This window comes from Athene noctua, chromosome 7 (genome assembly GCF_965140245.1).
Source record: "Athene noctua chromosome 7, bAthNoc1.hap1.1, whole genome shotgun sequence".
Lineage (NCBI taxonomy): Eukaryota > Metazoa > Chordata > Aves > Strigiformes > Strigidae > Athene > Athene noctua.
Genome location: NC_134043.1, coordinates 41,919,496 through 41,936,940, shown reverse-complemented (window position 1 = coordinate 41,936,940; position 17,445 = coordinate 41,919,496). Strand labels below are relative to the sequence as shown.

The 17,445-nt window shown below is 39.3% G+C and overlaps 2 protein-coding genes across 5 annotated transcripts in view; one reads left to right on the top strand and one right to left on the bottom strand.

The window, feature by feature from the left end:
• PDE1A (phosphodiesterase 1A) overlaps positions 1–5,439 on the top strand; it is a 164,615-nt gene extending 159,176 nt beyond the window's left edge. For 3 of the 4 annotated variants that reach the window (XM_074911024.1, XM_074911025.1, XM_074911022.1), the window contains 2 exons: positions 1,857–1,976; positions 2,299–5,439. In XM_074911024.1, the coding sequence (XP_074767125.1) occupies positions 1,857–1,933 (77 nt within the window). In that variant the 3' untranslated portion in view covers positions 1,934–1,976; positions 2,299–5,439. The remainder of the gene's footprint in view (positions 1–1,856; positions 1,977–2,298) is intronic. The other variant, XM_074911023.1, reaches the window with a different exon arrangement.
• Positions 5,440–13,136: 7,697 nt separating this feature from the next.
• The window catches only part of PPP1R1C (protein phosphatase 1 regulatory inhibitor subunit 1C), a 53,888-nt gene continuing 49,579 nt past the window's right edge, over positions 13,137–17,445 (bottom strand). The window contains 1 exon segment of the mRNA XM_074910782.1: positions 13,137–13,719. Coding sequence (XP_074766883.1) covers positions 13,631–13,719 — 89 coding nt within the window. The 3' untranslated portion in view covers positions 13,137–13,630.

Genomic DNA, 17,445 nt, shown 5'->3' with positions numbered 1-17,445 from the left:
AGGATAACCAGGTTAAACAGCAGTGGACAGATCCACACCAAGAACATACCAGTTTGATTTATGATAATGCAAGTGACATCAAGTAATTACCTGTGCCATGCAAGTGGTAGTGGCAGTTCAGTGCTGCCATGGCCCTGTGGAGCTCAGCCCAGTGTGGGAGCCTTTGCAAAGTGGGCACAGTGCTGTGTGCGTGCTGCGTTAGTGGTCCTTGCGCACACTGTGTGGCTGAACAGCAACAGTACATCTGGGTCCTGGTACTAAGGGATGGGATGAGGATGGAGGGAAAGTTATTTTAAAACAGCAAACAATGTGTGTTTATAAAAAGAATAGGGATTATAAGATAACAGCCATTAGCAACCATTCATGGGGCAGAGTTTATCACATAAAAAACCTTCTGCATTGACAGGAAGAAAGTTATGTATTGTTTAGAAGCTAATGTTTAGGTTTTATAAAAAAATAAAGTTTTTCTTTTAAGGTCTCCGCAAACCACTCCTATCCTGCTCCTAAAACCCTACTAACCACTCTACGCCAAGTATAAAATTTTAATATTTAGATCAATAGATTTTACTTTCATACCTCTCCCCACCTTCTTTTTTTTTTTTTTTTTTTTTTTTTTTTTTTATGGATACCAGTAAAGGTTTTGCTAAATCCTGCCAAAAACAACTGCAGAGTGAAAGGTCTGGAGACATTCTTGTTCTAATTCATGTGAGCATAGTTTTGAGTCTTTAAAAGCCTTTGGAGAAATGATTGTCTATATTCTACCTACACTAAATTTACATAAAGTAAGAGGGACAGTGAAGAATGCTGCCTGGGGGAATATAGCCCATCTGCTTGTGGCCACATTACTGAGTGAGCAGAACCCACTCTACCACCATTCATGGCAATGAAACAAGGGAAAATCAGTAGCATTTCTTACTTGTTTACAGTGAGCCATGGTGAATTCATAGATATTAATTTTCTTCTTTCCTTATTTTCATTCTCATGAGCTCCCTTTCCTCCCTTCCCTTTCTCTTTTCTAAACTGTGGGCCTCTTCTTCAACTTCAACTCGCCATCTTTCAATGTTCCTTTCAGATCACACATCATCTGCTTTCCCTTTCACCTGCTTGTACCTTTGTTTTCTGGCTTTCAAAAAATCTTCCCCAGCCTGTACTTTTATTTTTATAAGCTTTATGCTTCTCCCAGTTCATCTTCTCCACTATTGATACTTCTGTGCTTTTCCTTTTTCACATTTTCAGTTCAGCATTATTAATCACTGGTGAGATCACTCAATCGACTGGTTAAAACTGAATAGTTACTATATAGTTAGTAAATAACTGTGTTTGCTACTTTCTCCCCCTGCCTACTATCTCCATTTATAATTTTCTCAGCTGTACTCAGTCAAAGTTACTGGAGGGAACAGTTTAAGCAACAACTTCACATTATGATTGTCAGTTTGAAATTCATATTGTATTTCTTGGTTTGAAAGTTGTTTGTGTCACTCAGTGTCATTGCTCCTGGCATCTTTCATTATCTGAGAGATGTTTACTCCTAATTTGAAGCCAGTTTTGACTGTCAGTAAGTTGGAAGATAAACTAAACCAAAATCAAACCCACTTTATTAACACTTACCCATGTAAATGTCTTCATATTTTTGTTTCATGCTGTGATCTATTGCTTTCATTCTATATTTTGCCTTATGAACAAACCATAATGATTAGTTAATTCAATCTTATGCTTACTCTGATGAGAAAGCAATTAAAGAAACTAGTAACTGAAACCTCATTTTAATCTTAAAAAAGTCAGGAGCTGTCTAGAGCTGTGTAGAGTCTCATAACTTGGTTAACTCAGGTTCCCAATCACATTTTTTTACCTTCCAGGTGAGCCTAAACACTGTAAGAAGTCAGAAGATATAGTAAAAGCCACTGAGCAGAAAGAAGCACTGATACAGAACTAGATTTGCTATTTCTTAAAAGCTTCTGATGTTTCAGGCAGGACAGGTAATTTTGTCATTTCTTTCTTATTATGGGGAGAGTTTTATACCATGAACACTTGTTTAGTGCTATTATTATTCTCTTTGTTCTATTCCACTTGCCGTTTTAGTACAGAATTTTGAAATGGGGCATGGTACACCCCACTTTCCATGTCCCCTTAAAAGCCATTCAACATAAAGAAGGGAAAAACAATACTTTTACATCTCTGAATCCTTAATGTCAGACTAAATGATCGTGCAATAAAACATCCTCAATTCATGTATATTAAATACTGAAAGTAGTAGTATTAAAAATCTATTGTTTCATTTTCATTTGACCTCTGTTGCAGGAGAAAATAAGAACTCTAGCTGTTCCTACCCCATGCTCTCAGAGGCTGTAATCTGTCAACTTGTTCTTGGATCATTCTGTTTCTGTGGAGAGTGGACAAAACAATTAAAAGCGTAAAACGTAAAACCCTGAGTTGGTAACACAAGGCACTTAACAACTCACAATATTTCAGTTATATTTGTTGTTGCTATTTCCTCTTCTATTCTGCTTTCTTAAACTAGCCAAAATAATTTTTTCAGCCAAAGTTGGACCTCGCTTTACAGCATCACTGACACCAGACATTTCCAGTTAACCATGAGACATGTGAAACCATGACATTTATCATCTGCCCGAGATTGCTGTTGTGTGTCACTGCTGCTGGCTTCCAATGGAAATGAAAAGTCAAAATGAAATGTTGTTATAGATACTTGTTCATGCAACCATGCTGCATGCAACATAAAAGTCTTACTTGTTAGCTTCCTTAAAATATCTGGAAATAAATATGTAGACCATACAGGGAAGTTGTAGGGTTACACTGACCAGCCTGCGTGGATGATGATTCTTCCCCACTGTGGTGGCTGCCATATGGAGAGAACTGGTATTTAACAAATCAGTATTCAAAATACCTCTTTAAAATTAGTTAAATAGCATCCAGTATTAAATATTAGAACATTCTCAGTCCTATAGTGTTTCGGAAGACATCAGCAATGGTGTCAGCCCTACTATGAAGCTGATGATTACTTTTTTGTAGGGTGGAAGAGACAGTGACAGGAATACATGAAAATTGCTTCACCTCACCAAAATATTGTGTTGCCTCTCAGACAGAACTGGAAGGTGACAATGAGGCCTTATATCACGGTTTGTCTCAAATGCAAAGGTGACAACATGGATCCTGTAAAATCCTTGCTAGCATTTGTTTCATTAAAAGAAAACACCAGAGCATCTTTCTCTGAGAGGCAGCGAAAATGGAGCACACAGGCAGTTACCTCTGCAAGAAGCCTCAGAATGAGTCCTCCGGCCCAAATTGTACCCAGAAAAAGACCCCATTTTCATCTCTGCTTCCTTCGAGATGCACATGACTCCTCCAGACTTGCCTAGGCATCCCATGCGGCTGCAGCCAACCTCATTTCCCTCTGCTGGAACCTTCCAGGAAAATTCCACGCTCCTCTTTGCACTGTAGTCACTCTGGTGGCTCGGGTTGCTGCACTCCCCGTTTTCCGTTTTGGACCCTATGGTTATTACCTCACTGACCAAAAAGTCTTTATAATCAGCTGTGGTCTTTTCTGAAGAGGACTTGTGGGGCCAGTGGCAATCCCCTCTACGCAGAGGCTGATGGATGATTGAGACCTATGTGCTGCTTCAGGGATCTAACCAGAGCTCAACAGGCACCAAGCTCAACCTCAACAAGGGCACACTTTGTCCAGATTGAAGGAGTCATAAACCAGTCACCCTAGACTGAGGGACCCTTACACATCCATACCTGTTGACTGTCTCTTTTCTGACAGCGGAGCATTTGAAATTGAGCTGGAAACAGTAAGTGCTCCGAGCCCTGGGATAAGGGCATGCCAGAAGGTGGAATTCCTGTCATTGAATATGTAAGCCATATACAGACTATGCATAAGTAGTGTGCATAGTTTTAACTTAAGAAATGTTTGTGCATATAGGATGTAAAAAGTGCATCTAAATTGTTTTGTGTATCTGGTCCACGGCTTGTATTTAGCATGGACAAATTTCTGTACAGTGCAGTTAACGAATGAAATGTTAACGAATGAAATTGTATCATATATGTTATAACGCAACTGATATTTTTTGCTAAGAGTTAAGAATTTATATATTCTCTGCTGGTGTTTGAGCAAATCATTAGTAGCCTGGATCACTCTGTGCATCTTTGCATCCTTTTTGGGAATGTTGGACTTTTTTTTTTTTTTTTTTCTTTGTAATAAAATGTAAACCATTTTATGGCTTCTTAATGTCATTATGACAAGAGAAGAAACATTATGGTCATATCAGGTTTGGTTTTTTTTTTTAATATATTGTAAATTGCCATATGCTGTGGCAATGGAAAATCTTCTTGTTTAACATCTGAGAACTTGGGACCTTATTTCAGATATGTTGAGCATCTGCAGTTCCCACCAAATTTGAAAAAAACCCAAAAGATGACTAGTATTGTTGAAAACTAGGCCAGTTAGATATTTATTTGTTACAGAGTGTTCTTCAACATTGTAATTTATGATTCACTGACACTAAAAGTCTGGAGCAATCAGAATTTAATGTTTTTATTGTATTTTCAGCTTCATATTTTTACCACAGTTGAACTTGACTTTTTCCTTCTGTGTCATTATCCCATCATGATTTATATACTCTGCAAGAATTTTCTCCTGGAAATACAAGCAGAAACCATAACAGATTCTTCAGAGTCCTAGGAGCATCCTGTGGGGCTCTCAGTGTCCTGTTATTGTAGCCGGTACCAAGATCTCCCACTGCAGAAACTCGAAGGAGCTCCTGCTCTCACGGGGAGGCACTCATTGCCTGCAGAACTCATTCATTAATATAGACATGTGATTTGTATATAAATAATCCTATTTGCTCATTTGTATTCAGTTTTAATCACTGTGGTAGCTGTTACTGAAATACAAGAAGAAGAGTCCTTAGTTTTTCTTTAATGCCAGCTGATTCTTTCTTTCTTCCTTTATTCGTAGCAAGATTTTATCCGGACATGACCCAAAGCTTAGTGTGTTGTTTCAGTGAGGAGAAATTTGATTTCATGGAAGACCTATATAGCCAACACACGTTAATTAAGGCTTTGACCTTGGGTGAAACTTGTGTTCGGATGGCAGAAAAGCTTCTTGAAAGGGCCTCTCCCTGAACAATACTTTATCTTTGAAACCTGTAAGGCTGCGCTACCAAAACACTGCATGGGGCCATAAGAAGTGTTGTTTGTATATGCATCTCTCCCACAGCATTATGGGCATGTACCCCTGCATTGAGCACACTGAGGAGCTGTAGCTATAGATTAGCCCTCAAGAGTTTTATTTTGTATTTTTATCTCGAGATATCTGACAGATATATTATGTAATATTGTTATGGGTTATGATCTAGCCTGTATTTTTTTATTTAATTTTCAACAAGGCAATCTACAACTATGTGTTTTTATTCTGCTGTATTTGTCCGTATTTCCTATGATGATATTCTCAAATAAATTTGATTTGAGGGCAAAGATTGCGAAGCTCCTGTTAGTTATGTTTGCTTTTCTGTAGCATCTTTGCTCATTTGCCTATGGTTGTTTTTGAAAAGTGACAAAGCATAAATGGTTGTTTTCAACCCTTTCACTCATTTGTGACTCCACACTTTTTCCGTAGCTGTGCCAGTTTGCTGTATGAGCTCACTCACATCCTCATGACACTCTTGAAAATAATTTCTTTAAGCGAGTCTTGCTGCCGTAGCCTTTACTGCTAAAATAGCCCTCACATGAAGAAAACCATAACCAATAGAACATTTTTTACCCCCAAAAATTCTTCCTGTTGGTTGATACTGATGGAGCCACTGGGACTGTTCATGTTAGCAACCATTCTTCGGAAGGGTACGACTTTCAGAGGCACCTCCATGGCATGGTATAAATTTAATCGTCCAAGTTCAGTGGAGCCGGGAGTAAACAGGGCCCCTTCCTACTCAGATTGGAAATGAATTCAAAGAATCCCATTGACCTAAATGTGTATGGAATCCTAGCAAGATACGTGATGGAAGTAAATGAAGACAAATACTTTATATCATTCTTTGCAGTTCCTTTTTCTCAGATGCTATCCCAGCTACATGAGGAAAGGACGTTCTGTTGTATAGATGCCCAAAGTCAAACAAGCCACTACTGTGACCAAAATAACTTCAAATTAACAAATGAATCAAGTGGTAACTGTCTAAAATGTATATTTTTAACAAACTATAGTTACTACTTTAGAAAGGTGAAAATGTAAGTAAAATAAAATTCTTCAACAGCAGTTTAAAGAGATTTAAATTCACAATAGTTTAGCAGATGAAGGTTTATCTGAGAGTGGAGTGGATCTACTTTAAAATCATTCTTTGAAAAATAACATCCTTGGAAACTGATACGGAAAAATGAGTGGAAATGACATTTAATATTATGAGGAAAAGAAAGTGTCCTCTGTCAAACACACTATGCAAACATTTAGGTCACTTCCCTGGGATAATCTTACTTCTCTGGTCATTTAAGTATTTAATGGGTCTCCAGAGAGCCCTTTTCCATGTCCCAGGGCAAACATTCAGAAGTTTTATCAAACTGTGAATATCTTAATAGTCCCCTGGGAAAAAAGAAGCAAGACATAACCGCAAAGTTAAAAATGTGAGAAATCTCTTATAAAAACTGGGATTTTAACTGTTTTGGGCTGAACTTTGTGCAAAATATTTCCCTTGTGCTTAGGCAAGTCCTTTGCTTATAGCCCTTCTGTGGAGAACTGTGGGAGAACTTTCCATTAGCTGAGCTTGGATAGATATCTTAACCAAATATGATTTCCTGACAAATTACATCATATATGAACTTTGAAGTTGATAAGTTTTATTCATTTGTAACAAACTGTATAGATGATTATTACAAACCTGAAGTAATATAAAGCTATATATAAATAAGGTGGTCAAAATCAAAATGGTAGGTACACTGTGGGCCTTGAGCTGGAGCAGGTTAAGCAGAATAAATGTTTTTTCATTTTTGTTTGGACTGTAGTTATAAAGCTATCTCATCATCGCATAGGTCCTAATGCTGATGCACTTACAAGCAACACTCCTGAACCTGCAAGAAGGACTTTCATTAGAGTAAGACTTTGGGGCTTGTATCACAAAACCATGAACAAACATCAAATAACATGAAATTATTTGCTATTTATTTGTATAAAGCCCGATATGATTCTCTTCATCCAAATTCAATAAACCAAAGGGTCAAATTCACCTATGATGCATTTCCATGAAAGCCAAGAGAGATGGTGTCATTATACCAGGAATTAATTTGATAATTGGATAGTAATTTGTTGTTTCTTGCTTTCTCTGTATTCATCTGGTTTACTGATTGTTTTCTGAAGTGAAGGGTACTGTCAGGGTCTAATGTCTCTGTACAAAGCACTATTCAACTGTAAGCTATCTTAAATAATTTTATTGAAGTTATGCTTTCTTTTCTTTGAGACCTCTCTCCTTTGAGAGAGGATTGTATTTCTCTTACCAATCAGAAATGAAAATTCACCTTTATTGTTTGGGATACTCCAGTAGTTCACAACTGGAATGAATGGCAGCATATTTCTGTCAAGCGTTGTAATATGATGCACAATGCATCTTTATTTTAGCATTCCTGCCTGAGAAGGACCCCTATTCTCTTAGTCACAAGGTGGTTTGGGGTAGGGCAGAACTGTGACTTCAGCCAGAGAGTTCTGGGAGACGTGTGTGTTCTTAAATAAATAGTAGGTACAGGAAGAGGACTACAGAATTGATATTTCCAGTAAATTAGAGAATAAAAATGGCATGAGCAATTTAAATATTATTTATAATTGACCTTCATGTCTGTTTTTAATATTCAATCTGCTGAGTGTTTAAAAAAGCAATTAAAAGTCCCATATAATGTTAAAACCCTTGATAAATGTAATAAACAAATGACATATTCAAAAGAGAGAATCTATGTCCCATTAGGAGAGAAAAAGAAAGATGAGAGCAACATATGGCAGTATAATTAGCATGATTAGGGAAGCACATCAACAGAATTTATGCTGCAGGGAAAATGTAATAAGAAACCAACACACTTTCCTCACTGCCTTGAAAACTGCAAATATCGCTCTCTGAAAAGGAGAAGATTCAGAAAGGCTCTCTGGCATTTAAAGCTGTAACTTGTGTTCTTCTGTCGTTATTAAAGATGCACACAGCCATCTGCAAACCATTTATTTTTGCAGAGTTCACATTGTCCCATTGCTTTGATTAATAAGGAGCAATATTACACCTCAGCTGCTTTTCAGAAAGATGCTATTTTGGAAACCTAATTAATACTCGTTCCACAGTTAGCTTGAGGTGTTCGTTAGTGCCAGATACTGAGTTCTTATTTGTTTCTCATTATGTGGAGAGTATTGCTTCTCGATGCCAACGTTTTTGTTTTGCATTTTGGAATAACCTTTCGACACTCCTGCTTCTCACAGCCCTCCCTTCAGAAGAGCTAATAACACCTGTCGTCATTATTTTAACATGCCTATTATGTCTGTTGAAGGCAATGTGGGCTATTTACATAGATAGACTATCCTGATGCACAGCAAATATTCGGGCCATTTTCTGAACAGTTGGGTCAAAGAAAAAACCAAGATTTAAAAACTTGGCAATGCAATTCAAATCTCGGTTTACCACTAAGGGTCAGTATATACTAAGCAAATGAATCATTACAAAATTGAAACAGAGTATGTTTGGCCTAGCAGTAGTACAAATTTATTTTTTTTCTGCCCCCAAATCCCAGATCATTGAATAAACAAAACAAAATAACCCTCAAAAAAACCCCTACAGGAGAAATAAAGACATTGAACTCCTATAAACTCCATCAGCCAACTTTGCTGTAACTGAAGATCAACAGTGCCTTATCAAGTGGCCTGAAGTCTAGTAGATGGTGCACAAATGTCTTGCTTGAGATTTTCCCAAAGTGCTGGTATCCTCACTGAAGGATAAAGGAGAGAATACTGCAACGTATAGGAGGCATTTAGCATCCACATTGTTGCCACATATAATGCTCCGCGTGAAAAGGTCAAATGTAATTGCACATATCAGGAACCAACAGAACAACTGAAACTCTTACTGCAGCTCACTATTGCACTGAGCTGATAAAGGAAAAAGAAAAAAAAAAAAAAAAGAAAAAGAAGAGAACAGCTGTGGGCATGAGCACCAGCATGGATGCCATAGTAGAGGAAGAAAAGGGAGCTTTAGGGACAGCATGTTTTAAATATGCCCTTACATTGTACCCCCAGGGTGAGGGGATAGATGATGCCTTATGTACTGCAGGAATAAGGTCTCTCTTAAAAAAGCCTGTGTCTCAATCTGTAAGATAAAGAAAACAAGAGGGGGGAACCCTGCACTGAGCTAGGGTCATTTCATTGTACAGTGCCAGCTGCTGAGCTCATACAAAAGCAGCCCCGCAGCTCTCACAAGTCCCGCTTAGGTCCCTCCCCAACCACCCACAGCACTGCAGCCTACCCAGAGCAACTCTGCAGAGAGTTTAGACAGACACCCAACAATTTGCCTTATGGAATAAAATAAATACGTTTTTTTAAGGAGCAAAAGCCACCACTGACCTGGCCCTTGGTATTGTAGAGGAAGTGCAGAGAGACTGGAGGTCCCTTCCTTACTGACTGGCCTCAACCCTGGATGCTGTGGAAGTCCCTGGCCCAAGCACGGGCAGCAGGACCTCTGCCTGCCGCCCTGCCTCAGAGTTGACACAATAGTGTTGGATGTGATAGTTTTGGTTCAGTAACACCAATGGTGCAAGAAGCAATGGTGAAGTTTCAGTTTAAATTAGTGGGGGGAAATAATGACATTGTGAGAAGACAGTGGAGTAGTCTTTGAAGACTTCAATAGCATTTATGGCAATCTTAAAAAAAAGAAAAAAAGCAAGAAATTAAGTAATTAAATTGATAGCAGGCTAAGAGAAGCTTTCCTGAATGCTACACATCGTATTTCCTTCCTCAAAGAAAAGTGTGCTGCTGGCCAAAGCCATTCTCAAGCAAAATTCCTCTGCTTCAGTGGAAGCTGTGCTTTAGAAAGGACTTTCAAATCTTGTCTCTTACATTGTACATATTTAAGTATTATCTGTTTTTTCAGATAATACTGGAGAATAAACAACATATAGCATCCTGTAAGTCAAACCACAGAATTTTTCCAAATAACTTATTAGCACAATGTCTCTATAAATCTCTCTGAAGGGAAGAACCTGTCATGGAATAAGTAGTACAGCATAAGAAACAAGGCTGTAAAAGGCAGAAACAAACCCCCTTTAAACCACTGTACATTAATGAGTTAAGGGATACTGGGAAAAGACTGCAATTGGTCCAAGGAGACATGTTCCTTTCAATTCTGCAAATAACATTTCCTGCAATACCTTGAAAGCAAGAACAGCAGCAAACACACCACAGCATGGAAAGGAAGTAGATTTAAGAACATGAAGGAGGGCAGGGGAAAAAGACACAAATCAGAGTTGCTCATTGAGAAAGAACTATGTTCATTACTTGCCTGGGTAGGTATTGTTCTGCTTTGTTTTTCCACCAGCCTGTTTCTGGAATGTGTACTAATACAACACATCTCTCAAAATCCTTCTCCCACCAAACCTGTAAGAATCCTCAGCAGCAGCAGGTATTGTGAGAGCAAACAGCTCAAACAAGGAACATGTCCTTGCAATTTTCCCTTAAGGTGTCTTCACATTGGACTTTTCTTTGAGACTCTTGGTGTTCACTAACTTTTTGTCTACATTCTCAATCCCCTAATGATTCATTTATGCTGAAAGAGAAGATTACATTTATGTATTTTTTTTGGTTTTACCCATGCTTTTGGTGATATAAACACGTTGGGCAACAATGATTGACCACTGACTCCTCCATCGTTCAAATGTACCCATGTGGAGCTCACCATGCTGTGAGACAGCCAGAGCTTTCAATGACACGCCAAAGCATGTGAGAGGCTCTCTATCTAAATTTGTGATTTGTAAATGTCAGAGGCTGCACCAAACCCCAGAAAAGACCTGATTTAGTAAGCAGACTGCTTTTCCTGACCTTCCTTTCTGATTTCCCCACACCCAGATATCTGTCATAGGGTTCACAGACAATCCACTACGGTGTTTCAGCTCTGCTTCATGACAAGGACTTTTATCCTGTGCTTTGTTGTTTTACTAATTCTTTCCTTATGGCTCCACTTACTGTATGCCTCATAAGTGGCAGATCAGACAAACAGGGCTTGCTTATCTTTTTTAAGCTAAAGATGGCTGATGTGTAAAAAAACCTATGCATCCTGACTTTGTCCTTCAGATGAGGTCCCAGCAGTAAATGATGTCAGGGTGGTTCCATAGTAAAATCTCTGCAACAAGTCCTGTCCCTTTGCCAGACAGGAGGAGTCTCTTCCTGTACTCAGACATGCTGCTTGCATAACCTTGGGTCAAGAAAGAGAGAAAGAAACAGGCTTTCAAAATGATAAAACACAGCTGGATTATTTAGAGATGGGGAGATGATAAGAACTGTATTTAGAGATGCATCTGACCTGGCTATCTGAGGCTCTTACCAGACCTTGATGTTTCATCCAGATCACCGCTGTGACACAGAATTGTGGTCTTCTTGGTGTTGCAGTAACAATCCTGGAAACACTCAGATCCAGTTCAAATTAAATCTGTTTTTTTATTTTTTATAAAGTGTAATTACCCTTAAGTACAGCAATCATCCCGAAACAGGGTGTTCAGTGACAAATTCTCCAAGCTCTTATCAGATGTTTTGTGTTGCCTTTGAAATGTTGAGATTCCGAAGTGTTCAATACCTTATCTTGGTATCAAGTATTATAAATCATGCACACTTTTCCATTTGCCCTTAAGCCAAAGACAGTCCTCGTCTGAAGCCTGTGGCTGCTGATAACTAGCAAAAAGCCATTAATATGAAAAGTGCTTTATTAGCTAGCAACACAGATAGCTGGTGTGAGGTTAAACACCAATGACTGTTTTACAACTGAGAGTGCTGTGGCAACAAGTGACTACGAGCCTGGTGCTGTGCAGAACCAAAGCTGTGTCAAAGCTGGGACCAGAGCCCAGCTCTTCTTGCTACCATTCTGGCCTTAATTTTGGGCCATTTAATCAGTTTCTGAAGGGTCATTTTCTTCTTTTTGTTGTTTGTGGCATAAAAAGCCTTCAGTCCCATAAGTTCTGTAGCTGGTTCTGTACAACTGGAGAGTCCTTCTTGCATAGACATGCTGAGCTGCAGCCACACACCCTGTTTGCAGTGTTTCTACAGAAAATGACAACAAAGAGGACCTATACAGAGATACAGACGGAGGGTAAAAAGATGGCTCCCAAATATAAAGAAACACTTGCTGACCTGTTCTCAACAGGTCTTCATGGAAGACTTTGGATTGGGAGTGAAATCACCATGCAAGGCATAGGCAAAAGGCTGTGTGCTTACATACACTTTATCTCTGTCTTTTCTTTTCTTTTTTTTTTTTTTTTTGATAGGTCAGTCCTTTAGAAGAGCATAAACTGAGGGTAAAACTTTGTATCAAAGGTAAAGTTAATAAAATTTGACAGTGAAATTGCTTAAAAATTGGCCATTGATAAAAAAGGAAATGAACTCTCAGTGTGGCTTTGAAGAAACATGGTTTTCCTTCTCCACCTTATTTCGTTTTATGCCATAGAGTGAAAATGTTATGAACAATGAACCAACCAAAAACCCTGTGGCTCTGACAAATGCTAAATCACCACGGATGGATAAGCTACCATTTACTGGCTGAAACTGTGACAAACTCAGACTGGTTCTCTTTCTCAGAGAAGGCTGTACCCTGTACTTGCTGCAGGTGACAAAGGTGAATATTGGCATTCCCTGTGGCTCGGCTGGTGCATGGATCCTGTTCACGGGTCTCACACACTCCTGTGTTTCCTCTGACTCCCAAATTGAAAGTTTTTCTAATGCCTCCAGATAACAATGATCTTCTGTAAAGAGAAATCGGTTTGTGTGATGTGACTTGGCGGCCTCAAACCAAAAGCAAGACAAGTACTTTAGACATTGCATATCCAGAGAGGATGGGCCAAGGTGTCTTTGTATCCTTCTCTAGACCGAGTCACCTCTGCTCACTTTGTTTCTATCTACATTACTGCAAGCAGCTCTAACAATCCGAGTAAAAGCTGCCCTTAACTGAAAAGATCATTTTTATACAAACATTTCTCTGCATGCTAAACAAAACCACTGTACAATAAGCAATCTTGTCTAAATGAACATATGATTTATTCTGTAGCTTTTAAATCAGTTTTATTTACAACAGGCCATAGAGTACAGCTCACACGCAGTAGTTAAGCTCTGGCAGTATTGACATCAGGTCACTAACACGTTTGCAAATTAAATTTTTTTAAGTCATAGAAAACGAAAGAAAAATGACTTTAAAATAACTGTTTGATCTTCGGGTACAAGGATCACAAAACACATTTGCAGGTGGCTGTAAAACCCAGCCGAGGGTGCTCCCCAGGGAGCCCCGGCGCCGCCGTCACACTGAGCGCTGTGGTGTGGGGACACAAGCAGTGGCGAATGGGCTGAGGCACGCATGGCTGCGCGGTTCAGTCACTCTCCGTGACGGGGCTCGAGGCAGCTCCACGCTCTTTAATGGCCCCACTCCTCTTCTCTTTCACTAACGCCCTCTTCTTCTTCTGGAAAGGCTGAATCACTCTGACTCTTCAGATGTTTAATCCCTGAAAAATACAGAAGGCATGGTTAAAGTTGTGGTAGCTCATGCTGGACATTTATTTTTTTTTTTTCCTGAAGTAGAAACAAACAAATAACCAAACTAATTGCAAGTTTTAAAATTTTTTCCCTTTTTCACAAGCCTCTTAGTTCAAACAATACTATGTTTTATTTACAACAGAAATGTTATCTTCCTTGAATACTGGCTTTTGGGAAATTTATCATGCTTTGTTAAAAAAAAAAGCCGCTGAAAGACACCTTGTAGAACAGAAGAGTATTTGCTTCTCTTTTTTCCTTGCTAATCCTTGATTAGATTAGTATTGCCCATCTCAAGCAAGTTCAAAGTTTTCAACACTCAGACAGTAGACATGGGATTTATTCTATGAGAATTTCAGTTTAAGCCTCTTTCCGAGACTGATCGGTTGAAGGTCAACACTCACACGGACCTAGTGCCCCATGATCACAGCAGTGTGCATCCCCATAACCTGCACACAACCTGCAGAGCTGTCCTGATGCAAAGAGAGCATTGCAGCCAACAGAGAAGAAACTGCTGGCACCTAAGCCATGACAAGTTTGGATCATTTCTCACATGGAGAATGTATTCCGTTGACCTCCAAATACCACATGAGGTTGGATGAAAAAGGTAGATATCTATCACAGGATATCTGGAAGTTTAGGTTTGGGGAAAGCTGTGCAGCTCTTCCTGCTGGCTGGTTTCAGCCAGTCACTGAATTAGACTCTGAAAATAAACTGCAAAGTTATTTTCCCTGTCTCATGCTCAGTACAAGCAAGCAGACCTCAATGAATGGGCCTTATCCCATTTTCTCAGCTCCACCTTGGTGTGATAGAAGAATTCAAGCTAAAAAAGGAGGCAAAATCAAGCTAAAAAGATGACAGACAGGAGAGACCAGAGATGAAGGGTGGCTATTTTCGAAAAATCTAAACAGCAAATGCATAAGATTAGTTTTTGGGTCCCCTAGTTTTTGACAAAAACAGTTGTAGTGGGAGCATAACTGTTAGTCAAAAATGTATCATTTCAACAAAGGTTTTCTGGTGTCATTACTACCGTAACACGGAAATATTTTTGGTTTTATTACAGATCACACAAAGTTCTACTCACCATTTCGAAATGTCAGAAAAAAAAAAAAAAAAGAAGCTTTCCTTATGCAGCAGTTCTGTTTGTTGAGGAGAAATTGCACCCCAGCCACTTTAGATAACCACAGCTGGATAGTTCAACACTCCACTGTCAAAGCATTTGTAGAGGCACAATTTTCAAAAAGGGATGCACCTTTAAGGCATACATGGCAGGATCCAGATTACCTCAAACTGTGAGTAAGGGGAATTGATGGTGCACATCCAAGAGTCATGGTCCCAGCATCACTTAACTTGGAGGTTCCTACGCTTCACTTTGTATGTCCACACCAGTCCAAAATATGGGATAGTGTTTTGCAAGTACATCACTTGAAAAATATTTCAACATAGGTTATTCCAGTTCAACAAAGGTACAAATAGCTAAACCCAGGATCTTATAATGTGTTGTACAACAGGAGTGCATCCAGATCCATTTCCAAAAGGAGCCCATCACTGCTCTGTGCTGGGCTCTGGGCTCATCTCTTTTTTTCCCCCCACAAACGACAATACCTGGTTCCCTGGGAAACTGTTGTTCAGATGTAAAACAAGCAAATAAATTAATGCTCCCAAGCCACAGTACTTGTGAGTGTTCCCTGCAATAATCAAACCATTTCCAATTAAGTAACTGTGATACATGAAAAAACACATAGGGTGCTCAGCTACCACCAAGCTGGCCTCATTAGCAACACCCTTTATAAGACAAACACCTTAAATATGATTTCACCTAACTATAGGTTAATGAACATTCATTTCGAAATTATATTGTGCTTGTAGCGCAAGTTTGTCTCCTGTTTTTCATCTCTGGATTTACAGAGCCATTTCTTGCACATTCACTGTACCCATCTAACAGCTACTCTTCAGTACTTCAGACAGAAATTTCTAGGAGCCAGAATGCATCATTTTTTAGGGATTTTTTTTTTTTATAAAGATGAAAAAGGGAAAGTTATGGACAGAAAAGAAGGCATGTGATGATATACAGTTAATATGGTGAGGCTTCATGGAATGGTATTTTTGGTAAGAGTGAAGAATTTTGGCAATGTGGTTTAATTGCAATATTGAATGTGAAAATTGAAGGAAGTGGACAGAAATGACATCAATGAGCATTTCCCATTGATTTTCACATAGCAGGCAGCTATCAATCTTATTTAATGATTTTTTGTAACCTCCGTTCTACAGCCTGCCTTCACCTCTGCCAGTTGTTTAATCCCACAGTGTCATTCGGAAGTAAAGACTCACAGGTTTTCCTGCACCGACCAATAAGTGCACAAGACTCGATGTCATTACTCAAAAGCTTCAAGATGATCTGACAGCATCAGGTTGTCAGAATTAACGGATGAAATAAGATGCTCAGCTATACAACAAAATAAGTTAGCATGTGTTGATGTACAGGTAATGAAATTCCTGTCAGTCGCAAATGAACGTGCATGACAGAAAAGGCTGGTGGCTTTCCTGAAAAGATACGTATTATGCCCAAAGTGTCAGACTTTTACAGTGCAGAATAATCTGAGGCAATAAAAATACTAAGTTAAATGGTAGCAATCATACTTTTAGATTAAATGTGTATCTAGCTGCATAACATTGCAGTAATCTGCAGTAGCTGCTAAGGGTGGTCGGAAGGCATTGGAGCTGGGCATGCCCAGGAGCACACTGGCATATCCATCCACAACTCCTGCTCGGCTAAAACAATTCAAGAGAAGAGGCCATTCCGGCAGCTCTCGAGTGTCACTCCAGCACAGTTATTCAAGCTGTGTGCCCTGCCCTTTGTCAATACAAAGCAAATAATAAGCAGGTAGTGAGATGGAGCTCTATCCACAGAGACAATTTTTTCTAAGTTGGATCTGTTCATACCCAGTATATTTGTTTAACAATATCTAAATTGCTTGCTGAAAGTTTACATTCTGCTAGAGAATGAGTGAAAACTCTGGTCAGCCCAACCGTTTTTACAACTGCTATTACGGTAACATCAATTTATTAGCAAGGAGATTTCCTTCTTATTTTTTCAGTAACAACACCCAGCAGTAACACGGTTCATGCCCTCAGCTTTTTCAAATAGTAATCAAGATGCACCAGAATGATGTTGTTTGGGGTTTGTTTCTATTCATTGTTAAAGCACAGTAGTAAAGATGAGCAACAAATATAGACTCTAAGATTTTACTCATAGAAAAACCAAAACCAAACCAAACCAGGATATTTGGGGAGATATATGTGGGATAATTTAGAAGATATTGTTTGTACATACAGCAGATCCAAGTTAGAAACATCAAGTTACTGGTTCCATGTAAACTACACAAGTTTCGTAATAGTAGTAGCAAATAGGCATGACCGCAAATGCTCATCCACAGTCACCCTGTCTCGTCACTGTCCCTTGTTCTAGGCAGCGGGTAACTCTGAAGCACTGTGCCTGCACTGTCCTGATGCCATTTCGTTTCTCTCACTACTCTGCCCTGCAGCCTGGGTTGCCCTGCCCTGCTCTCTGCTTGCGTGTGGAGGTGGCCCATGGTGCCACTGGTCCCCAGTCCCCTCTGTGCCTGACCTGTCATGCCCTGGCTGGGGCTTTGCTCTTTGCCTGAGAGGTCTGATCGCAAAAATGCCCTTCCAGCCAG